The sequence below is a fragment of the Leptosomus discolor genome, chromosome Z, assembly GCF_034619465.1.
Source record: "Leptosomus discolor isolate bLepDis1 chromosome Z, bLepDis1.hap2, whole genome shotgun sequence".
Classification (NCBI taxonomy): Eukaryota; Metazoa; Chordata; class Aves; order Leptosomiformes; family Leptosomidae; genus Leptosomus; species Leptosomus discolor.
In genome coordinates this window covers 94,120,964-94,146,503 of record NC_141419.1, presented here as the reverse complement: position 1 = coordinate 94,146,503, position 25,540 = coordinate 94,120,964, and the positions used below count along the sequence as shown (strand labels likewise).

Genomic DNA, 25,540 nt, shown 5'->3' with positions numbered 1-25,540 from the left:
AGACTAGGTGGTGGACGCCCGGCCCGGCCCGGCCCGCTCCACCCAGAAGCGGCACCTCCCACCGCCCCTCAGCAGCGCCATGGCCAGCCCCGCCTCCCCGCGCTCGCCCCTCCGCCTCGCGGGCCCCGCTGGCGGGGCGGGGCGGGGCGGGGCGGGCGGTGCTATCGCCCCCCAGGGCGGTGGGCTAGGGGCGAGGCCCAGCTGCCGGCGGCGCGAGGCCGCCCCTGTCCGCCCCGCCCCGGACCCGCGCCGCGCCACGCCGCTCTGCCCTTTGCTCGGCCCCCGCGCTCGGCCAATCGGGCGGCGCCCTGTTGGCTGTGCCCGGCGTCCCACAGCACGGGCCAAGATGGCGGCGCGCGCGCAGCGGGGCGGCCTGGCGACGGCCCTCCTCGCCGGTGCTCTACTCGCCCTCGGGCAGGCAGCGGCGGCGGGCTCGGCAGCAGCTCTGCCGCACCGCCGCTTTGAGTACAAATACAGCTTCAAGGGGCCGCACCTGGTGCAGGCGGATGGGACGGTGCCGTTCTGGGTGCACACGGGCAGTAAGTGCCGGGCGGGGGGCGAGCGGGGCCGCGCCATGTTCCCGCCGTGTGGCCGGCCTGGCGGGGGGCGCGTAGCCCTCATTACTTGAGGGGGAGGTGCGGGGAGGAGCCGCCGTGGCCGGCGAGCTGGGGGTATGGCGAAAGTGGCCGGGGCCGGTCAGCCCTGGTTGGGTCCTGGGGGCCGCCAAGGCATCGTGTGAGAGCGGCGGGGGCTCCGGTGGCCTGCGGCTGCCCGAAGAGAGAATAGCCGGGCTCGCCCCACCGCCCCGTGCGCCGCTGCCCCTCTCGGCAGAGGCGGCCCGCGGGCTCCGGCGCCGTCCGTGCCGCCGCCCTCGGGGCCTGTCCTACGGGTTTCAGCGTAGCTCCGGAGGGCCAGAGGCGGCACTGGGATGGCGGTGGATGCCTGCAGACCCTCCCCCGGGTGGTCTGACCCGCGGTTCGCAGTAGCCCGCGGCCTTCCCTCCGCTGCGGTGGCTGCGAGGGGCTGGCTGCCGGCGGCGCGGACCGCGGCGGAGTGATGATGTGTCACTGCTGGCCAGCGGCGGTCGGCCCCGCGCAGCGGGCAGCCGGAGCGAGCTGCTCGTGCCTGCGTGTGCCTGGAAGCCCTGTTGGGTTCCAGAGTGCGAGAGCTTGAAAAGAGGCGCCTTGGCAAACGTAACTGTGTCGAGCGTGGCTTCTGCAGCTCGTGGATCCTCTGTAGCGTTCGTTAAGGACTCGGTTGTACTCCAAAAGGCATCCAGTCTTCCTAAGTCCCTCCCCGTGTAAAACGGATTGATACAGACTGCACATAAGTTTCTACCTTAGAATAGTTTCTCTGCAGCAAATTCTGCTGCGTTTTTATTTTTTGGCAGACTTTAATTTAGTTTATATTGATTCATTCTTGAGTGTTAATTTTTGATTCTTGCTTGACATTGTGCTACAAATGACATGAAGGAGACTGTCTGTAGATGAGCTTTTTTCCTGCTTTTTTAAACAGATAATCACAAAAATAAATGTTCTGTAATAAAAGTGAATGAATCTCTCTCTGAACTCATGCCTATTCTTCTTTTAAACTATTAAGCAGAAAATCAGAATATCTGTTTCTAGAAAGCAGAACAGAAATCTCTGATATGTAAAGTCATGTGGGATACAGCAGAAAGCTAAACTGGATTTTTTTTTAAATTAATTTAATAGGTGTCTTAACAGCAAGACCAATATTCTATTGAAGTTGTGTGCTGTGGTCCCAAAGGGAAGGTGATGAGGTCTTCTGTAAAGCAGTAGTGACCAAGTTGTGGAAAGTAAAGGGGGGGGGGGGGGTTGGGTTGGTTATTCTGCTTTTGAGTGGTTGAATACTCCGCTAAGAAGTTATTTTCAAAACTGTTCTCTAGTTGAGGAGACCAGAAAGTTCTGTGAGTTTAGAAGATTTGTTAATTGGCTAGTTAAGTGCTTGCCATACTTTCACATATTCAGCGTTGGTTCCTTTCCTTTCTAGATGCTATACCAAGTGCAGATCAGATTCGTATAACAACATCTTTGAAAAGCCAAAGAGGGTCAGTGTGGACAAAAAACAAGTCAATATTTGAATACTGGGAAGTCGAAGTGACCTTTCGAGTTACAGGAAGAGGCCGCATTGGAGCTGATGGATTGGTATTAAGAATTTGATCTAACTGAAAAAAAGACATGCGTTAGAAAGCGAATCTTGACTCATGACTCTTAATTGATTCTGGAATAGGCAATCTGGTTCACAGAAGAGCAAGGCCTGGAAGGTCCTGTTTTCGGGGCAGCCGATAAATGGAATGGCGTTGGGATTTTCTTTGATTCCTTCGACAATGACGGAAAGGTTAGTTGGAAGCAAACTCTTCTAGCAAAGGTTATAAATTCATTTCCTGCTTGTTTTGTACATAAAACTTTGTGGAAAAAACAGGATGTTATTTTTCTACTCTTTCCCCTCCTTCACTTCGAAGAGGTAAATTAAAATAGTCAAGTTTCCATTACAGAATTTTTACCAGACTTTTTCACACTTTTTTTTTTTAAGCCTGAAAGTTGAAGCATAACACATAATGAGTCTTTACTGAACATTGGTTCATGTGTTAGGTTTGGAGGGAAAATGCCACGTACATATGTACAAGCTGAAATTTCGAATGTCCACATACAATTTGAAATGTTGATCTATCTGAAGATGGATGCTTTAGAAGAGGCACATTGTACCAAAATATAACACTGTGGAAACACGAATTTCTATATCTGTCTTCAGAGATGCGCTTTTTCCTGGAACAAATCTGCCTTGAATCGTTTGGCCGCAAAAATTCTGTAGCAGATGGGGGTGACAGTTGCTGTTTTGAATTTCCAGTCCAGAATGATCCTGGGAAACTTTAACAATACAGAGTAGGTCTGCTTTGCTTTTCTTGCTTTTCCTGCACTACTTTGACTTGCTTTTAGATATTTTAGATATATTTTTATAGGTGTACAAACTTTTTTTCTACATATGGCTTTTGATACAGTGAACTTCATCATATATAGAAATTGAAAGACTGAAGGTGACATTTATGTTTCTGATCTTCAAAGGCAAGGCATTAGAGTATTATTCAACTTCCTAAGAATTTTTAAATCCTTTTTTTCCATTTTTTTTCTGATTTCTGGCATGGATATGGACACTGGCATCATTTAGCTGGCTGAAGATGCTGTCTACCAAAACCAGTATGTGGACAACACTGTTTGCCAGAACTTTGATAGCACTGGGACTCTGATCATGACAAGTTAATCAGTGTGGTGTGAAACCGTTTTTTTAGAAAGCGATGATGTGTCACTTCTAGTCAAAACAAAAGTCTTTGTCATGCCTATGTTGATCTGACGTGTCTTAAATACAGAAGTTTGTAAGACTTTTTTTAATGACAACCTGTTACTTTCTTCAGTCCCAGTATGGAGAAAATCATCTTGTTGCTGTTTCCGTGTGTTCGCTGGAAGATGTTTGATGCTGTAGCTGCTCCTCAGCCTAATGTGCTAGCATCCAGAAGTAGACTTAGTCTAGTACTGGCAACTCAAAGCACCCTGCTTATGATGCCGATTTAAAAACTGCAAAGCCTTTTCTTCTCTTCCTTCTAAGGCTGTAGGTTATACTACAGTTGAGTTTTTATTTCTCTGTAGAAGTAGCGACAAGTGCTGTATAAAAAAAGAAATAGAATTTCATAGCTTTGAAGACCTGAAGTTGTAAGAACCACACTGAATGTCACAACAGTGTACAGCACATCTTCCCTGTGACCTTCGGAGGTTAAAAAAAAAAAAAAAGAGGTGTTATTCCCCACTTAGAATTCCCTACTATCTTTCAAGTTCTTGTATGTGCTTGCATCCTGACGTGATCCCCAGGAGAAACTGGACTGCCTGTCAACCATTAGTATTGGATACTTTTGTTAGTAGTTATCTGCTATGCTCTAAGGTAGACTTGGGTTGCATTCATGAACGCTTTGAAATGGAACTGTACATGGTTTGTGCAGAATGTGTGCAAGTATGCTCTGAACTGATTCAATATTACTGTTGTTAAACTGAAATAAACAGTAAGAAGATGAATTTAAAGTATTCCAGTGGTATTGAGCAGGTGATACTGGTGTCAGCTAACCAATCTCCATTGCTGAGAAGTAGAAACACTGGTGTGTTTCCGTATACCAGTGTAATGTTCTGTTGTTACCACAGTCTCTGTGATGAGGGAAAAGAAACAGATACTTTGGTTGTAGTGTTATTTGAAGACAAACGATCACCCTATCCCACCACTGTGAATTGGGAAGGACTTTATTTCTTGAATTCTTTAATTCTGAGTCTCGTTTTCTTTTCTTAAGAGCTGGCAATCTCTGGTGGGACAGTATATTCCTCTGTGTTGTGGTTTAACCCAAGTAGGCAGCTGAGCCCCACACAGCTGCTTGCTCACTCCCCCCCGGTGGGATGAGGGAGAAAATAGGAAGGGTAAAAGTGAGAAAACTTGTGAGTGGAGATAAACACAGTTTAATAGGTAAAGGAAAAGCTGTGTGCTCAAGCAAAGCAAAACAAGGAATTAATTCACTGCTTCCCATCGTCAGGCAGGTGTTCGGCTGTCTCCAGGACAGCAGGCCTCCATCAGGTGTAATGGTGACTTGGGAAGACAAATGCCGTAACTCTGAATGTCCCCCAGCTGAGCATGATGCCATATGATCTGGGATATCCTTTTGGTTAACTGGGGTCAGCTGTCCCAGTTGTGTCCCCTCCCAGCTTCTTGTGCACCCCCAGCCTGCTCGCTGGTGGGGCACTGTGAGAAGCAGAAAAGGCCTTGGGGCTGTGTTACCAACACAGTTTTCATAAATCCAAAACACAGCCCCATACAATTTGTTGTGAAGAAATTTAACTCTAGTGCAGCCAAAACCCGTACACTTTAGAAGATGATGGGCTGAAATGTTGAGGGGGGGAGATTGACTCTGAAATCTTGTGCTCTTGTAAAAACTGTAGTTCACTTCATAGACTCCTGGAGGCTGTAATCTGTAACAGCACTGTAATCTGTTCTGCCGTTATCATTTTGGTTTGCTTGTCCTCTAGCAATTTAAATAACTGGGAATGTGTTCAACAGACTTTGTTTAGTCTCTGACACAGCTTCTGAGGTTTTTCTAACGACTGTGACAAGGTCAGTAGGATGTCAACATAGCGTTTGGATATTTTTGTCAATGTTATGTAGCCGAAGTTGGATGTGTTAAGTCATCTATTAGTTTCAAGATCTGTATCTTCACTACATGTGAATTTCTCCTATCTGTGGCTTTTATATTTCTGTATTTGTCAAATTATGGTAATTGGTAATATATCCAGGAACTTAATTTGTGTGGGTTTTTTCGCCCCTAACTATGCAAAGACTGTAGCAGTCCCTTGCAGAGCATGCAGCATAGCACAGTGTTACTCAGTAATTTTGCTTATGTAATCCAAAGTACAGAAATAAAAACAGTGGTGTATCTGTAGTGTAGTGACTTTGGGTGCTTGATCACAGAAAGGCTATCAGTGATGTTACTTATGTTTCACTTCGAATTAAACTTCCATTTGCTTGCTGTTTCATTTTCTAGAAAAACAATCCTGGAGTGATTGTTGTAGGCAACAATGGAAAACTTCTGTATGACCATCAGAAGTAAGTTTATTTTCAATGTTGATGATAAATGTTTGCTTTTGAATGATGAAATGTGTGAAACTCTTTGAGAAATGTTTTAAAGGTTTCTTTCATATGAAACTTTGGTTTGCTTTACATTCGAGTTTTTCTATTTGTTAAAACACTGTTTTGGCAGTAACAGCACAGAAATTGGCAACTGATGGCTATTTAAATGGCATGTGCCCTTTGGGATGAGTGAACTCAGATAAATGGACGTACACACTTTTTACCTCTTCATTGCTTAGGGTTGTCTTCTGCACAAAGCTAATAACTGACAGAAGTGACTAACTGAAAAGTAATTGCCAGTTGTTAAAATTAATTGGTTTAATTTTGATTTCTGATCTTTTATTGTCAACAGCACAACTGACATCTTTTTGGATTCTCTGGTTTTCCCTGTTACTGCATTCTGTCTATATTGTTCCTGTGTAAAGCATCTGGTACTATTGATCCCGGACTTCAGAAAAGCTCAGTGCAGTTGTGGGACAGCTTTTGAAAAACTAGCATATTGAAAAACTATCATGATGTTGCTCAGTGATACATTGATGCTTTTTTGTCTTAGCTGCTAAATCATAAGACACAGTTTTATGCAAGTTGTCTTCTTGTGTAGTGATGGTTCCACGCAAGCATTGGCGTCCTGTCAGAGGGACTTCCGTAACAAGCCCTATCCGGTTCGTGTAAAGATAACATACTACCAAAAAACATTGACTGTAAGTACTTTGAAGTAACATAATTACTCATGTTTCTCAGCTTTCTAAGTGTGAGATTGTTGCAACTATTTGAAAACCCAAAGAACCCATATGTTAATTCCAGTATTCTTGAAAATGTTGAGCTCGGTAGCAGAAGTTGGAAGCAGGTGCAGTATGTTCGAATGCTAGACAAGTTCTTTTAGCTACATTAGAGTGTCTGTAGTTTCCTGAGCTGCACAGCAGGGGTTGCTGATTTTTCTGGTGTTACTTAGTCACTTGTGCTAATGTACTCATATGTGCTCAGACCCTTCTGTTGCTGTTGACTTCGATGCAGAGGTGTCCCAAAGCCAGCATCTGTTCTTCAGCTTAAAAGTGGTTGAGCAGCTCCTTGACGTGAACGTTATTTCTCAGCCTGATCCGAGAGCTGCAGAGGGTTTTGTAGCTGATTGTAAGAGGTTCTTGAAATGTGACTAAGAGACTGAAGCTCACTCTTTGACAATACATTTAAATTTGCTGCTTGAGGCTTCCCACCTTCAAGAAATAGTAGGACTTTGAAGATTAAAGAAGATAGAAAACCGCTGGTATAAGAGAGTCTTCAAGACCTCCTAAATACTATGTAGATGGTTATGAATCCTTTCTAGATAAGGAGAGAAAATTACTAATGTGGTGCTGGGTTGTGACAGCTATGAAATGTGTGTTTCTTGTCTTCTGATTTCTTCTGAAAAGGTTCTGTTCATAGGTATTACCTATAAAACACACAGCTGTCATTTTGTAGTAAAAGTTTCTCTAAAAGTAAACATGAATGCACCTAAAAGAGGGTGGACCTTGTACTGTGTTGTAATGGTAAAAGCTATCTGTTACTTCTGAATGAAAATTAAATTTTAGACTCTAACGTTGCTCTCTTTGAATGTGCCTGGTCCCTGACACCTTATCTAGGAACTCCTCTGGCCCAAATGTTGCTGGCTAACCTTAGCAGTTCTGCACATGCATCCGTGGAGGAAAAGCGAATCTCTCTTAAGCTTAGAATTATCTTGAGAACAGTAAGGGATGACTCTTCTAGGTCAGATGAAAAATTTGTGTTGCCCAGAACCCTATTGGGATGTATACTTTTGATAGACTGGCCTTTAATGATCCCTGAGTCAGGGATTCTTGAACCAGAGTTGATACTGTTAAGCCATGATCAGTTTTAGGATAGAATAATTCCATTTAGAAGGGATCACGCAGTCCAACTGCCTGACCCCTCCAGGGCTGACCAAAGTCACAACACATTAAGGGCATTGTCCAAATGCCTCTGAAAGCCTGACAGGCTTAGGGCATCCACCACCTCTCCAGGAAGCCTGTGCCAGGGTCTGACCACCCTCTTGCTAAAGAAATACTTCCTGACGTCCAGCGTGAACCTCCCCTGGTGCAGCTCTGAGCCCTTCGCAGGTGTCCTGTCCCTGGATCCTGGGAGAAGAGCTCAGCGCCTCCCTCTCCACGTCCCCTCCTCAGGAGGCTGCAGAGACCAATGAGGTTGCCCCTCAGCCTCTTCTCCCAATAGAAAAGCCCAGAGTCCTCAGCCACTCCTCACAGGTCATGTCTTCCAGTTCTGTCACCAGCTTTGTTGCCCTTCTCTGCATTCAAATACCTTAATATCCTTTTTAAAATTGTGGGGCCCACAGTACTCAAGGTGAGGCTGCACCAATGCTGAATGCAGTGGGATAATCTCCTCTCTTGACCGGCTGGTCATGCTGTATTTGATGCACCTTAGGATGCAGTTTGCCCTCTTGGCTGCCAGAGAACACTGTTGACTCATATCAAGCCTACCATCAACCAGTACCCCCAGATCCCTTTCTGCAGGGCTGCTCCCTAGCCACTCCTCTCCTCGTTTATACTTGTGTTTGGTGTTACTCTGTCCCAGGTGCAGAATCCAACATTTGTTACTGTTAAATTTTATGCTGTTGATGATTGCCCAGTGCGCCAATCTATCTAGATCCCTCTGCAAGGCCTCTTGTTCCTTGAGACAACAGCACCTCCCAGTTCAATATCATCAGCAAACTTAATAAGGGTGCATTCAACTCTTGCATCCAGATCATTGATAAAAATGTTGAACAGCACTGGCCCTAGAATTGAGCCCTGAGGAACATCACTGGTGACTGGTCACCAGCCAGTTGTAGCCCCGTTCACTGCAGCCCTTTGAGCCCTGCTGTTCAACCACTTTTTCACCCAGCGCACCATGAACCTGCTCATCTGGACAACTTGTCCAGAAGGATACTGTGAGGGACAGTGTCAAAAGCCTTACTGAAATCCAGAACTACATCCACCACCTTCCCGTTATCTGCTATAGGTGGATAACATTATCATAGGATATCAGATTAGTTAGACAGGACTTTCCCTTTGTGAACCTATGTTGACTGTGCCTGATGATTGCATTGTTCTTTAGATGCCTTTCAGTAGCACTCGGTATGATCTTCTCCGTAGTTTTTCCAGGCACTATGGTTAGACTAACAGTTCTGTGGTGTCCTGGGTCTTCCTGCCTTTCTTGTAAATTGGAATAACATTGGCTAGCTTCCAGTCAGCAAGGCCCCCCCCTAGACTCCTAAGACCTTTAGTAGATTGTTGAGAGGGGTCCTGCTGTAACATCTGCTAGCTCCTTAAGTACTCTGAGATGAATCTCATCCACCCCCATGGACTTGTGAACATTCAGGTGATACTTGTCCAGAAATGGAAAGTCACTGCTCCTACAGCTGTGGTCCTCCACCTCAGAGGACCAGGCAGCCCAAGGTGTATCAGTATTAGTACAGACTAAGGCAAAAAGAGTTGAATGCCTCAGTCTTTTCTTCATACCTGTTTGTCAGGTGATCATCTTCACCAAGTATTGGTTGAACGTTTTCTTTGGACCTCCTCTTGCTATTAATGTACTTTTAAAAAGCCCTTGTTACTGTCTGATACAACACTGGCCAGTTTGAACTCAAGTGTTGGCCTTTTGTGTCTTCTCCCTGCATATACGAACCATAGCTCTCTGACCTTCCTGCAAAGCTTGATCTCACTTCCAGAGATCATACAGTTTCTTTTTCTTCTTGAGTTCTAAGAGAATTCACTGTTCAGCCAAGCTGTTTATCTGCCCCGCTAGACTTTGCTTGACTTTTGACAGAATGGGGTTACCTGCTTCTGTGCAAGATTCTCCCTCCCTTTTTTTTTTTAAAAAAGCAAAAACATGGTTCTTAAAAACTGACCAACGCTCCAACACTCATGGATCCTTAAACCCTCAAAAGCAGCTTCTCAGGGGACACTGCTAATGAGGTCCCTGGGTATCTTACAGTTTGCTCTCTTGAAAGCCAGGGTAGCAACTCTGCCGACCTTTTTTCTCATTACACCAAAAATTTTAAAATCTGCCATTTCATGGTCACTGTGGCCAAAGCAGCCACCTACCGTCACACCACCCACGAGTCCTCGATTCACAAACAAGTCTAGAAGGGCATCTTTCCTCGTTAGCTTACTGAGTACTTGTGATGAGAAGTTACCTTCATCTTCAGGTATTTCCCAGACTTGCTTGTCACAGCGGTATGGTATTCCCAGTTGATATCTGGGAAGTTGAAATCTCCCATAAAGACAAGGACTGCTGATGCAGATATTTTTACTAATTGCCTATACTCCTCAGTGCTATCATCCTGGCTGGGTGATCAATAATGGATGCCACAATGACATCTGCTTTGTTTTCCTTCTCCGTAGTCCTCACCCAGAGGCTCTCAACCACATCATCTCTAGCTGTAAGGGCTGTACAGTCAAACTTCTCCATTACATACAGACACCTCCACCTCACCTGTCCCTTCCAAACAGTCAGTAGCCCTCCATCCCAGCACTCTGGATGTGGGACTCATTTCACCAAGTGTCACTAATACCAATAACAGCACAGTTTTGGAAACATACCAGCATGTCCTGTTTGTTGCTTACACTGTGTGTGTTTGTTGGTGCACAAGCATTTCAGATGTGTTCCTAAACCCTCAGTGCTCCCTGGAACAGCGTAAATGCTCCCATTGGCATCTTCAGGCGGTGCTGTGCCATCCCTTGGCTTACCTTTACCTCTCCTGATGGTATCCCTTTCCCCATGTGTTCCTTTTCACACAGTAATTTGTCTTGCTGCTTGTTATAACTGAGATGAATACATTTTTATATGTGTCTGAATTCTATGTGGTATGTCCTCTTAGGCGATGAATAGAAAATCTTGAATTTTGTTTATGCTGAACTTTGAATCAGGCCTTTTTTTTTTCATTTTTAAAATAGAAAGGTTATGCGTTTTCTTTGTAAAAAGTGTCTTTCAGAAAATAGATCGGTTTTGGTTTCTAGTATCATTGCTGAATTACCTGCGAAGTTGTATTTGTGACCATTACTGTAAACTGCACAAATAGATTTATTTATGTGGTAAAAATTGTGTTTATCCTTTTAGGTATTAATTAACAATGGCTTTACTCCAGATAAAGAAGACTATGAATTTTGTGCGAAAGTGGAAGATATGGTGTTGCCATCACAAGGATATTTTGGAATATCTGCAGCTACAGGGGGACTTGCAGGTAGAAATGTTAAAAATTGTGACAAATGGTGTGGGGACTTGCAGGGCTTGCAAGAGAGGTTGTTTGGTTGGTTTCTTTTACTGATATTGTTTATCCATTATACCAATTTTTGACCATGATGATGTAATTAATCCTCTACCATTCCCAAATTACTGGTACGCTTAGGCCTTTTCCTGGCTAGAGCAGAAGGACTTTCAATTTGTCCTCACAAAGACATTGTGCAGTCTCATTCCCCACTTCATAAACTCTTGGGAGGACTTTGGGAGGATGCTGTCGTCTGAAGATCCTTTGCAAGTGCAAGGTTGATTTCGGAAGTACCAGGATTTGTAATGTGTAGCAGTAGCAATTTACAGTGTTTTTTTAATTTTGTCATTGAATACAGATGATCATGATGTCCTGTCTTTTCTGACCTTCCAGTTGACTGAGCCTGGGAAGGAAGTAGTAAGCATCTTTATGCATAATTAGTAAAATATGTTTGTGTGTTATATGTGGTACCAGACTATGGTATTTCCTGTGAAGTCGTACTTGCCACCCCTTTTTTAGGATTTTGGCGTGTAGCTGTGCTGTCATCTGTTTTAGAAAAATGAGACTGATAGTGTAATGTTTTGATAATGTTTTGATTAATGTTTTCAAGATCAGAATTCTTGAAGCATCACTGAATCAACAGAAATCCTGATGTCAAATCAAAACATTGAGAGAAAACGAATTGAAAAGTACACTTTGTTTGGAAAGTGGACAAATAATCTGTTCTTGTATTAAACTTCCCATATCTCTAGAACAGTTCTGTACTGCATAGACAGCATCTGTCCTTGTAAAACTTGATTTTGTTTTAATTGCAGAAAGTACGCTTGTATCAGGAAAAAGCTAGGGGTCTCCGTAGGAATGCCTGGTTTCTCACTTCAACTTAATGTATTAATGTGCTCCACTAATTGTGTTATGTCTTCAAATCTGAAATCTGAAGAGCCTTACTGGAGACTAGGTTATATAGGAGTGGTGGAGAACATGAAACAATCTCCTCCCCCCCTTTGATAATGTTTTAAAGCCAACACCAGATGCGGAAATTCCTCAAAAAGATAAAGAGAAATATCAAGAGGAGTTTGAACACTTTCAACAAGAATTGGATAAAAAGAAAGAAGAATTTCAGAAGGAGCATCCTGATGTGCAAGGACAGCCAGGCAAGTTATTTGAGCGATTTTTCAATTATTAAGGAAAATGTTTGCTGTCTGGGATATTCGGAGCTAGGTATACTGATCTTACAAATCTCCTACTGATGTTAATTACTTCAAGAATCTTTGATCCTTTTTTTTTAAAGTGTTTTCTGAAATATGAAATTGCTTTTGTCATGTCTGGATTGAGAACAAGACAAACGAACAGAAACGTGGGAATGGTGAGGATCTGTATGGAACAATAGAAGGGAGAGAAGGTCATGCATCCCTCTGTAAAGTGATGATTAAGGAAGCATGGCCTTTTTGGTTATTTGAAAATGTATTTGAAAGGTCATCTTTTTGTCTGTTATCACATTCACAACAAACTTATTTTTTTCCATCTTGTTTTATGGATGGTTATTAAAGTTGGACTAGTGGATATGCTGGAACATGTGCTTACTTGGAAAAGCTTTTTAATGCTTGCTTTAAAATTGGATGGGTAAGCATTAGCTGCATTCAGTGTTGGTATTCAGGTTGGCTAATAACCAAATTTCCAGTTTGATGTTCTTAAAAACTGTGGCCTTTATTTTTACATTTTAAGCTATTGGTAAGAAATTTAAGCCATTGATACTGTTTGTCTGCAGCTCTCAGCAAGTTTTGGTTTAAAGATATTTCAGACTGAACAGCTTTTTTCCACTGATTTAAAATTGTATTTAATTTAGGAAAATTATAATAATGACTTTTGCTCACTTTGAGTGTTTAGCCAAAGTGCTTTGACTTTGATTGTTCTGCTGTGGAACATGGTGGGGGGTTTTGTTTGTTTGCTTTGGTTGGGTTTTCAAAGGGTTTTTTTAATTATTTTTTTTAGAGCTGGACAAAAAATAATCTGCGTATTTGAAAATGTAATGGAAGCCAGTCTGTTTCTTTCTTTTGTGGATTGAATTAGCTGTGTTTGAACTCTCACGTAACAGGAATGTACTGTAGGCATCTAGACCTGAAATTTCAAGTTGTCATCTTTTTTTGCACAGTGATGACTTTTCCGAAGGTCCTACACCATTTTATCTTCATCTGTGTTTTTGAAATATTGTCCAGCCTTCCGTTGATAAGAAATAATAATGTTCTTGCCAGAGACTTTCTGATGTTGTTGAAGATGCGGAGGAACTCGCTCAAAATGTGCAATCAGTTCTCTATTTCAAACTACTAACCCTAAAGCTTAGTTTTTCTAAAAAGTAGCTGTTACTTAATACCTGCAAATCTCTTCTGAAGGATAGTTGGTAATACAATGCTAGCTTATCCAAAGATAGCTGCCTCCTAATAACAAGTGTCCTGTTTCCATTTTATGTTGCACATTACCCAAGTATTGAAATAGGAACTATAAGGTGGAGTCTGTGTTTGAATGTGTGGTTGTCTTTGCTCAGTTGTTCCTGATCCCATTTGGGTATCCCTTGCTATGGCAATGTGATAAATAAACACCAAGTGTATCAGAAATGGGGAAGAAGGATATCCACGTGGAAACTTTAAGGGTGTGAGAAGAATGATACAATGCAACCTACAAGGTACACATGTATGTGAGAACTACCTGTGCTTTTTTCTCATCAGCGGATGATCTTTTTGAAACTGTAAGTGATCGTGAACTGATGCAAATCTTTGAGGGACAGAATCGAATTCATCTTGAAATCAAACAGCTTAATAGGCAATTGGATATGATTCTGGATGAGCAGAGGAGATACGTCTCTGCAGTCACAGATGAGATTGCTAAAAGAGGAGCTGGTTTTCCAGGTCAGCAAGGACAGGTAAATTAAACAAAAAAACCCAAACAAGAAAAAAAAACCCCAAAAACGCGCCGTGATTGATAGCTCAGCCTAATTTCAGCAGCATGATCGATTTGCTTTTTCCAAGATATGTTGATCTTTTTCTCCCCCTCCCTGCCCCCACATCCCACCAGGTTTCCCAGCAAGGGATCGAGACAGTTGTGAAAACTCAAGAAGAGGTCATTAGACAAGTAAATGAAATGAGGTAAATGCTTTCTAAATATTAAGGCTGTGTTTTGAATTTTGTATTTTCCACCTTTTCAATCTTATTTGTTATTTCAGTAGAAGAATATTGACAAACTTGAAATTTGTGTAATTTCCTTAGTGATGACTCTCTATACATTTAATTTCTATAAGAAAGTCCCTAGGGTGGCTAAGCTCACTAATTCACTACTTTTTTTTAATCATGAGATTCCACTTCAACAGGTAAGTCTAGTCCCTGTGAAAACAATCAGTTTCTGCTGTGATAACCTGCTACATCATGGAAATTTTTTGCTCTGATTTTGGAGTATTGATAACAACATAAGCATAAATGCCTTTCGTTTATACCTAGTGAACCTAAAAAAAAAAGTGTATTGGAGTATCTTATTGATATACTTAGTGTACTCCTGATGTAACTGTTATATAAGTTTATTATTATGTAATATTATTAATAAAATCTATAGTATTGTATTTAGGTAATAATATTTGAGATATAGTTGAGGTTTTGTTTAGCGTTAAAAAAATCAATAAAAACGAAACAAAAAACCCAACCCTGTAAAAAGCATGTAAGTAGTTCTGAGAAGTAGTTCTGTATAGTTGAAAATGTCTGTGTATGTAATAAGAGTTGTTGAGATTTACTGCTTATTTTTATAATTTTTTTTTTAAAGTAGTTCACTTCTTTCTTCAATACAGACCTATATTTTTGTCTTGGGGTTTTTTCCCCCTAATTTTGCTGTGACTGCTTAAAGCTTATATATTGATTATTGCTCCTTAGTGGTCTGTTAGTGCTACTGATTTGTATATCACAAGAAGTATTTAGAGTTTTATGTCAAGTCTTAAGCCTTGCAGAGGCCTTTTTTTTTTTTTTTTTTTTCCCATTTCCATTGTAGACTAACCTTTTTTGTCAGTAAGAGTAAGGCTAGGCCTTGAGAGAGTATTGCTTCTTGGAAAACATTTAATGTTCCCTCTTGGCCTGAACTTTGAAAAATAAGGGGACAAAAAGTTGAGTTTCCTTAGTCCTGCACCTGTGCAGGAGTAACTCCATCCATCGGTACAGCCAGGGGACCAGTCAGGTGGAAAGCAGTTGTGTACAAAAGAGCTTGGGAATCCTGATGGGCAAGAGCTTGGATATTGGACAGCAGTGCACCCTTACAGGAGCCACCACCAGTGGCATCCTAGGCTGAGTTACACCGACACTGCCAGTGGGTTGAGGGGGATGATTCTTCCTCTCTATTCAGCACTGTGACACCACATCTGGAGTCCTGTGTCCAGTCCTGGGCAACCCAGTACAAGAGAGACATGGACATACTGGAGGGAGTCAAGTGAAGGATCATGAAAATGGTTAAAGGGTTGGAGCAGCTGTTGTACAAGGAGAGGCTGAGGGAGCTGGAATTGTATAGCCTGGAGAAAGGCTTGGGGGTATCTTATCAAGGGATATAAATAGCTGGTTTTGGAGGTGGTGAGGATGATAGAGACAGACTCTTCTCACTGGTACCCAGTGACAGAATGAAAGGCAATGAGCACAAACCGAAATGCAGGAAATTCTGTGTAGACATTAAGAATAGTGTGGCCAGCAGGTTGAGGGAGGTCGTCCTCCCCCTCTACTCTGCCCTGGTAAGGCCACACCTGGAGTACTGTGTCCTGTTCTGGCCCCCCCAGTTCAAGAAGGACAGGGAGCTACTGGAGAGAGTCCAGCGGAAGTCTACAAAGATGATTAGGGGGCTGGAGCACCTCTCATATGAAAAAAGGCTGAGAGACCTGGGGCTCTTTAGCCTGGAGAAGAGAAGACTGAGAAGGGGACCTTATCAACACTTATGAATATGTAAAGAGTGGGTGTCAAGAGGATGGGGCCAGGCTCTTTTTGGTGGTGCCCAGCAACAGGACAAGGGGCAACGGGCACAAGCTGGAGCACAGGAAGTTCTGCTTGAACATGAGGAGGAACTTTTTTACTCTGAGGGTGGCAGAGCACTGGAACAGGCTGCCCAGGGAGGCTGTGGAGTCTCCTTCTGTGGAGATATTCAAAACCCGTCTAGACGTGTTCCTATGTGACCTGCTCTAGGCTAACCTGCTCTGGTGGAGGAGTCTGACCAGATGATCTTCAGAGGTCCCTTCCAACTCCTACCATTCTATCAAAAGAAACTTGTGAGGTAGTTGAACACTAGAATAGGTTGATTGCCCATGAAAGTTTTGTAGTCTCCATCCTTGAAGATACTGGAAACACAACTGTGACTAAAAATTCCTTGGTTTGTTAGGTGCCAAGACATGTCGTCATATAGAGTACTTAAGGGGAGGAGGGAAAAAAAAGGAAAAAAAAAAAAGCAGCACTGTATTATTAAATTACTGCCACATTGTGTAGTGAAGACAGAAATGTGTTGGTTTTTATTCACGTGCCAATGTGTTGTGTAGACCATTTTAGGAATCTTGTTCCCATTGCTTGTAGGTTAGAGGAAAATGGGGTGTGTTTCTTGGTTGGTTGGTTTGTTCTTTTGTCAGAGGACTTTCTGCCAGTGAACTTCCTCAGAAAACTTTTGTATCTGCAGGGACACTTGCAAGTTCCCAAGTGATGAATAATTTTGCTTTTTAAGATGCAGTTTTTAAAATGGTTTGAGAGGTACCTTTTCAAACTATGTTACCAAATGAAGTAAAAATCTTACTTGAAGGTGCTGTGCTGCTAAAATGGATTTGAGAAAATTCCTGTGTTTTGTAGGGATGTTTCTGAGATGTTTTACAATTGCTGTCTTTAGCAGGAATGGCTTTAAGTTAATTTAACCCTTCATTTATAGTAGTTAAAGCATTCCTTACCTTGGGCTTAAAAAAAGGAGAAAAACAATTCCTACTGTTGTCGGTTTTTTCCTGTATTAGTTCAAGGGCAGCTCTTGTGATTTATCTAAGTAGGTCAGATTTTTGTAGAATAAAGATTAGAGTGCTTCCATTTTTGCACTTGTTCTTCCACGAAAGCTTTTATGTTAATAATCTTGACAAATCTTTATACCTTGCAAGTAAATTAGATTTTCTTGTTAACATTGGCAGTCTGCCCTTTTAGTGACTACTTATTAGGTATGAGTTTGCGTAACATCATCTTAATATTTTTCTTAGATTAAAGAAATGTTTTATTTATAGATAAAAATGAACAGCCCGCTGTTGTGTTGCTGGTCATCCCGGAGGAGAAGGACTTACTGTCTAAGTAATTTTCTTGTCAAGATTTGTGGATTTCTTAATCATCTGATTACAGAAGAATCTTGCATGTTCATACAATAGAAACTATCAGCATGGTATTGTTCATGAAAAAGTAAATGGAAATTAAATTTGATACAAACCGTGTATATTTGGGGAAGTTGGTTTGCTTTTAAGAAATGGATCAGTCTTGGGGAAGGTGGGTGCACAATTTTCTGCTGATTACATAGGGAAGCTGGTAGGAGGGAGAAGAACAAAATGAGTGGCACAATTGTCTTCTAGCACTGAAAATAGTGGGGCAAGGTAAATAGTGTGATGGATGTGGATAGACAGAATTACTATCGGCATGTATTGGGCAGTGGTTATGGTGATGGCTGCATGGGTTATTTAAGAAAATCTGATAGAAAACTTACTTCTAAAACACTAATTCAAAGTACAGGTAACTACTAATCAAGTTACTTTAATCTATATAATGACAATGCAAAAATATAAAATAGTTTCTGGATTATGTATATGCTCATTTAAGTTAGGACAGATGAGGGGGTTTTTGCATTCATTTTGTCTGTGTATGTTCCAAACCAGAAACATAGAATGAGAGAAGGTGAGACCTGCTCTGAATAGGGTTTTTTTTTTTGCAGTGGCTTCCAGAAGCAAACAGCTGGTTTTTGGTAACCCCTTTTGGTAACTTTGCAGTATTAAACACAAGCTTATTGAAGTAAATGTTGAGAGTTTTGCAGAAATCCATGGCTAACCCCATCTGGCCTAGAGTGCAGTAACTGGAAAATTACTGATCTTCTAACCTGCTGGAAGTGGGATTGAGTTTTTACAAAGCTATCAGGAAAGGGTGAATTCTTAGATCTTTTTGTTACTGCAAATGAAAAGAATTTTTTTGGTAATGTGGGAAGTATGCAGAATACTGATAGTCTAGTATGTTAAGTTGATTTGTGTGTTTGTGATAGTTTGAAGAAAAAACGGTAGTTTTCAGTTTGAAGAAAAGTATATTGTTAATCCAGCATTTAGTAGGGGTGATAATTACTAAATGCCTCTTTGTTAAAGTGGTGTACCTGCAGCTTATGTAATTGTGTAGATTAATTTAGTGTGTGGCGTTGACTTAGTATGTAGCTGCTTCAGGTAGTTTAAACATGCTGCATGGTTCTTATGACAGAGCAAAAGTGCTGTAGCACTACTATAGCTTATCTATGCTTGCAATTTTTATTTCTGGAGAGTTATCACGGCGCCTTTGAATAGATATGGACTTTACTAGTTTTCTGGGTTTTTTTAATTTTATTTTTAGTTCTGTTTTTTGAATTTTTAACGGCATGAAGAGCAACTGATGCAAAGCTAAAAGCTGGGCAACGTCTTTATGAAGATTATTTGTGTATATATGTTTCAATGCTTAATTTGCCTTTTTCACCGTGAATGTGAGCCATTTAAAATTCTATAATATAATTTTGTGTAACACTGACAAATATGATTATATGTTGTTGGTGCCTGTGTACTCAATTAGTAGTATTCAAGCCAAGTTGTTTTTTCTTATGTGAAAGTTAAAATTGAAAGAGTTCAAGATCAGGTTGAATGGAGCTTTGGGCAGCCTCATCTACTGGAAGGTGTCCCTGCCCATGGCAGGGGATTGTACCACATGATCTTTAAGGGTCCTTTCCAGCCCAAATGGTTCTGTGATTCGATGATAAATTTCTGGCTATTTTACAAAGAGTTAGGGCTGCACCTTGAAGGCATCGAAGTAAGCTCTCATCTGAACAAAATGTGAAGTTTTAAGTAATTTAAAAAGAAATCCAAAGACATACATTTTGATTGTTTATTCTGTTAATAGTGAGGAGATTAACATTCACATGATAAATATTTTAGCTGTAGAATAATCCTCTTTGCAACTGAAAAGAAACATCACAGTAGTGGAAAATTATATAAACATATTGATTAGAGATTAAGTTTTTTTCTCTCATTGACTAGTTTACCTCAGACGAAATTAGTTAGGAACCTCAACTTTTTATGGATTTAATTTGATTTGTTGTAGAAGCAAAATGAATTCACATGAAAACAATATTAAGTATTATGACAATACATATGGGAAATGAATTTCTCGTATAAATGATAATCATGAAACAAGGATGTATCTAAATCTTTTCTTATCCCTAAAGCCTCTTCTTTATTTTTATTTCTTACATGACTGCTTTTATTTATTTATTTATTTTTTCAAACAGCTTTTGGTTTTCTTGAAAGATTGCATTAAACTCTGCTTATCCTAAAGCCTTGGCAAGAGCCTCAGATAAAACACTTGTTTTAGACTTCATCAGTCAGGCAAAGCAGCTGTCTGGCAATAGAATATTCGCCCGATCTTGTTTTCAGCGTGACTTATCGAGATGGTGCACTGTACAAATCGAAACTGTCAGTGGAATTAAATATTTTTTAAAAAATCATAGTTTGCTTAAGAAATTATTTCTTGATAGGTATTCTTGGAAGGTAGAAAAAATGTTTTTTGCCTTTTGGGGCAAGTGTGTATTACAAACTAATTTTAATGGACTAAAAGATGTCCTTAATAACTGCTGTTTGTAGAAAAGCTGTTCTGTGCTGAAAAATGTTTTGTTGTTTGTCTTGTTTCAGAAATTCCATGGCTGATACTCTGAGGTTGATCAGTGGAGCTCAACATCCTGGCTCTGCTGCAGGAGTCTATGAAACAACTCAGCACTTCAATGACATCAAAGAACACCTTCATGTAGTAAAGAGGGACATTGAGCATTTAGTACAACGAAATATGGTAATTTATGTGCTGGTAGTGTAAAGCATGACTGTAATACTTCTTTATTTGGCTGTTAGTGAAAAGCTAGGATGAGCCAGAATGCAATTTACAGAGCAATTAATCCTTCATTAAGCTGCTTCGCTAAAACTGCACTGCCTTGACCTAACTGCATGATCTGTGTCTTGATGAGAAGTTTTGCACAAAGAGCATGATTTTTAGTCTAATTTCCTGTGGAAACAAGGTCAAGCAATTAGATTTTCTGGGTGCTTTTTTTGTGTTTGTCCCCCTACTTAACAGCTTTGTACAGAGGAGATTCTCTATTGCTTCTGCACAGAAGGGAGAGCTTTAATCAGGGGAAACTTGGGCAGGCTCCGCTTAAGGTCTCTTAAGTGTGAAAGACGATTGCATTCACATTCAAGAGCACCTTAGTGTAGCCTAGGTAGCAATTAAGCTGAATTAGCTTATTACCCCATAGAAGGTTCTTGATTTCTCTGTTAATTTACCAAAGATTTATTATTTCTTTTATAACCGTCAAGTTAACATCAGTCAGTTTGTCTGAGAAACATAAAGGTGAAAGGTGAAAGTGAGACGGGGAGTGAATGTGATTTTTTTCAAAGTAGTGTCATTTCTATGTTTTCTGCTTGTGTTCCGATTTTTTTTTTTTTTTTTTTTTTAGATCATGTTGCAAAGACCTTGTTTTGTTTCTTACATATGACAGTCTTTTGATGGCGTGTTTTGCTTTTTTTTCTCAAATACTGTTTTTCTTTGTTTTTCAGCCATCTAGTGAGAAATCAAAGTGTCCAGACTTGCCACCGTTTCCATCGTGCTTGTCTACAGTGCACTTCTTCATATTTGTAGCAGTGCAAACAGTGTTATTCATTGGTTATATCATGTATAGGTAAGTAAGTATGTTTTTGTTTAAAGACAACAGGGCAAATGATTTTAGAACTTCTGACTGGAAATGCAATTGCAATGGTATGATTATGTTAATCTTCTTTAAAACAAGCAATCATTCAGATTGGAAGAGACCTTTGGAGGGCTCTAGTTTAACCTTCTGCTCAAAGCAGGGACGACACTGAATTCAGACCAGGTCGCTTAGTGTTTAGACTGGTCAGGTCTTAAAAACCCCCAAGATTGGAAAATGCACCACTGTTATGGACCTCATTGGAAATGTTTAATTATTATAACGAAGTTTGTTTATTCTCCACCCACCTCCATGCCATGGTATATTTAGTGGGAATCTGCCCTGTTTCAGTTTGACTGTTGTGTCTCTTTCTTATCCATATCTGTGAAGAAGCTGTCCCTGCCTCTCTAATGTCTTGTGGGTATTAGAAAGCCACTGTTAGACCCCTTGAAGCCGCCTTTTGTCTGGGATGAACAAGCCTAGTTCCCTCCCTCTCTTCTCTTGAGGCATGTGCTTCAGCTCTTGACCACAATCCTTGTGGTCCTCTGCTGGACTTACTGAAGTTTATTAATAATCTTAACAAAATGTAATGTGACTTTTTTTTTTCTCTGTGTACCTACAAGCTACTTATCCCATCTTACAAATTCCTCAGTGAACGTTTTTTTTATGATACATATCCCTTCATCTGCCTCCTGCATATGATACTGATAGTGTATGGACTTTCTTTTTTTTCTCTAAACTAATTGAGATGTTTTCTCTGTTCTCGTCCTCCTCCTTGTAATGTCATAAAGTTCTAATTAAATTTGTGTTGATGGAAAGGAAAACCTGTTGAGAGTAAGGACTGACATGCTTGGTAGTCTTCCCTCCTGCTCTCACACAGACCAGGCAGGATAAGGAGCAGGGACCAAAATAGCTGCATTGCCCTTCAAAGAGAAAATGCTGTTTGCTACCTCTGTGGAAGGATAGCTAGTAGTGCTATAAGACCAGTGGTGCTGATAGCACTAACTTACTGTGTGTCTGCTTCTCTACAAAGTGGAGAGAGTGCGTTTCTTACATTTGTGGTGTTATGCTATCAGCTGGAAAAATGGCTTCCGAGACGAGTGTGGAGCTGGTCCCCTCCAGTTCCTTTTGATGCCCTTGTAATTCTAGCATCTGTGTGTGGTTGATCCACAGTATCTGTATCCACTAAGAAAATAAGTATGTTCTGTGCCAGAGGGAAGAGGAAATCCCATTTCAAGTAAATTCTTTCTCTGCTTAGTTGCATGTGCTTACTTTTCTATGATGATCTTTAGGCCAATCGGATACTGAGAAGCTTTAGAAAATTTTAGTTAAAATATTTTAAAAATCAGTTCGTATGTTCTTTCACGGTTTCTGGCTTCTGTCCAGAATGTTTTGTTTCCTTCTGTGTCTCATGCAAAATTGGAACTATAGTGATGCTACCAGTGCCTTTGTAAATGGAAAAATATACATCCTATTTTTGTGTTACGACTTATATTTGATTTCCCCAAGTCTCGGTTGGCAAGGAATGAAATCTTTTAATCCCCAAATAAATGAAATACTTATTTAAACCAGTTATCTAGTTTTATACTGTAAGTACTTAATGAATTCTTTCCTGCTTTTTCTTTCAGGAGTCAACAAGAAGCAGCAGCCAAAAAGTTCTTTTGATGACCTGTTCCTTTTGTGTGTACATAACAGCAGTATGTATGCACAGAAAATTATACACTTCTGTAAATGAGGGAATTTTAGTGTTTGATATACTTCAATATTGTAAATTATTGAATTTTGTTAAACAAAATGAGTTCTCATTTAAAGTGTTAATGCTGAAGTTAAAAACAGACTGGGCAGCAGCAGAGCAAACACTAGATAGGGGACGAGTGCGGACCCTATCTAGGGCTATGTTTTCACCTAACTTTCTCATAAATTCTGGAAGATCAATGCTGTACTCCTCCTCTTTTGTTAAGATTACGGAGGAGGGAATGGAAACACCCAGGTTTGGTGGTTGTTCATAATGAGAATTGCAGATGGATGATTTGTGCAGAAAGCTTGCCACTAAGTGTCCTGACATAGCAGTTTAAAAAACCAAAACGAACCAAATGGAAAAAACCCACCCAAAAAATCAACCCCCAAACAACTGTTCTTCTCTGTTTTTATTGGGGGGAGGGGGGTGTGTGTGTGTGTTAAAAATTTGTTATAAACATTTCATTTCTTTACCACTTGGATTTAACAGTTGAAGAATTTAGTTAATTCTAACTCTTCATGAAATATAGATTTGAACACTTTAGTATGTGGACACAAAGACGGCCCTTCAACAGGCTGACTGTTGATACCTGATATAGAAAACAGACTATACAGAACAAGGAAATAAAGGCTTATCTCTTTATTTTGGGTTTTGGTTTTAGGCAGTGAGAGAAAACATGATAAAGTAGTTTCTTCAAGTATATTGTGGGACTGATTTGTTTCTTTTGTAGTTTCAAGTCTATCTGTGATTTTGTTCGGAGATTTGTGGACCTTCTTCAGCAAAGATACCATTGCTTTATACCTCTTCAAATCTAATTTTATCGAGGATATGTTTAGTGTATGAATATGTCTTTACTTTTATAAAGCTGTCTTGTGTCTTTCATGTATCCAATACAGATGCTTTGATTTAGATCTTGACATGGCAAGTATTCTGAATTACAGATGTTAAGTGTTAACCCATTTCTTCACAAGCTGTTGCTTCAGATATGTTTGTTAGTCTAGCAGCTATTGTAGAACCAGTATTGTGTGTCAATTCCTGCTTTAATATCAAAAGCATAAGACTGAACATGTGGTTTTGATACTGCTTATCAGGTGAACATTTGCTTCAGGAAAGCAACAAAGCAGATAGCCCAAATTAGGAATGTGAATGAATTAATTTTGCCTTGTTTATATATCTGTGGTAACTTTGTCCTTGAGTTTGTATGTTAGAGTAGGTTTGTTTGGGTTTTTTTAAATTCTATAAAATAACACGTGCATCAGGATGTTTCACTTCTAATTATTAATCTGTCTGAATCTGCAAAAATTATCTGGAACCTGGCATACTGCTACTGCATTCCTACAGTCTGCTCCCTTGGAGTGCAACACGTTGCCAAATTTGCTGTAGTGAAGAACACTTCAGTATTGTGCCTGTCAGTTTGGAGAAAAGATAAATCTATGCAATGTATTTTGTTACTTAAAATACAGTACAGTGTCCAGAAAGTGGCTGTCTGTGCTATACCAATAAAGCAATACTGCCTACACACCTATTTACATAGCTGCAGTATGTAGTATGCTGTAAGTGGTATAGCTTAATAGATTAATTTCTAAATTTGAGAAGATTTTGCAGTACTAATTGGAGAGACTATTGCCTCAAGCTAATCTTGCTGGATAGATGAAGGAAATCGCTGAAAAAACCTTTTCAGATAAGTCAGAATAACACATAGGAATTTATCCATTCATTTCTTTCAACACCAGCAAATACTTGGTGCCTTGTGTCTAAGCTATTACAACCCTGACTCTTCGAACTAAACTTAATATATTTTTCTTAAATTGTTGTGAAAATGTAAAGTGTTTTTGCTTTCAATTGCAAGCCTTCCTGCATCAGTGCAACACCTAAACAGAACTCCTTCTCTCACAGCAGGCTTTGCAAGACCCTTTATACAGGAAGGCTAGCAACTGTGTTTTGATAAGTAGGTGCATGTAGCTGGTACAATGAGCAACAGCTCTAATGTCTCAATTGGAGGAAGCCTGTATTTTTTGTGACTTTAAATTTATCCAACCACAACTTTGTTTTAAAGCTGGAGCAGACCATACTTTTCTGTCTTTTGTTAGAAAAGGAAAAAAAGAGAAGGCTGGGGATGGTGTCTAGGAGAAAACATGAACCTATAATTGTATCTTCAGTGTGAGGCTCAGCTTGTGTGTTTATGCTAATAGATCTGACATATCTCCGGTGTGCAACTGGGAAATATTTGTGCTAGGGAGCAGGACTAAAGTGTAAGATCCAAAAAGTGATAACTTTGCTTCATGCTTCATTTCACAGTCGTCTCTCCTTGGAACTTCCATCATTGCCTTGTCACTCACTGGATCAAACGAAAGCTCCCGATTGCCCAGCTCAGATTTTGTCCTGTCTGTTTTTGAAGTGATAGCAACAAATTTGGACTTTTAAGAATACTCGTCAATCAACATAGCCTCTTGTTATGGCTGGCTACTGGAAGTTTCTTTCAATGCTGATAGTATGTTTGACTCTTAATCAAGTAAGATTTCGGGACTAGGAGAAGACATCTTGGAACCCAGCTTGACAATACGAGGGAGAACAAGTCTAATCATTGTATTTGAAGTGTGGATGAATAGGAAATATTTGGCAGTGACAAGAGAACCTCATTGTGCTGGTCAGGGTGTATTAAATACATGGTCACACCTGAATCTTTCAAAAGTAAAATTCACAATGTGGTTTGTAAATTACATAACTTCCTGTTTGAAGAAAATTTTATGTTTATCAATGCATCAATTACTGTAACACCGAAGACTGTCTACTGTTTTTTTTTAAATTCAAACAGCTGACATTTTCTTATGTTTGTTTCTGACTAATGTAAATTGATACTTGGAGTTCAGAGATAACCTTATTCGAATAAAGATGCATATTTTTAGTAA

General features: G+C 40.4%; 1 protein-coding gene across 1 annotated transcript; it reads left to right on the top strand.

The window, feature by feature from the left end:
- Positions 1-346: 346 nt before the first annotated feature.
- On the top strand, positions 347-25,540 carry LMAN1 (lectin, mannose binding 1). The gene is made up of 14 exons (XM_086479549.1): positions 347-539; positions 2,011-2,165; positions 2,251-2,358; positions 5,588-5,649; positions 6,275-6,374; positions 10,780-10,903; positions 11,286-11,344; positions 11,946-12,078; positions 13,648-13,841; positions 13,994-14,064; positions 19,854-20,007; positions 20,766-20,887; positions 22,522-22,590; positions 24,930-25,540. The coding sequence occupies exons 1-13, from the start codon at positions 347-349 to the stop codon at positions 22,556-22,558; spliced, it is 1,512 nt and encodes a 503-aa protein (XP_086335675.1). The 3' UTR covers positions 22,559-22,590; positions 24,930-25,540.

Bases quoted from the DNA above. Each gene is read 5' to 3' on its own strand.
- LMAN1 (XM_086479549.1), top strand. From the start codon at position 347: ATGGCGGCGCGCGCGCAGCGGGGCGGCCTGGCGACGGCCCTCCTCGCC. The intron at 14,065-19,853 runs GTAAATGCTTTC...GTCTTGTTTCAG, and splicing joins AGACAAGTAAATGAAATGAG to AAATTCCATGGCTGATACTC. The intron at 20,888-22,521 runs GTAAGTAAGTAT...TTTTTCTTTCAG, and splicing joins ATTGGTTATATCATGTATAG to GAGTCAACAAGAAGCAGCAG.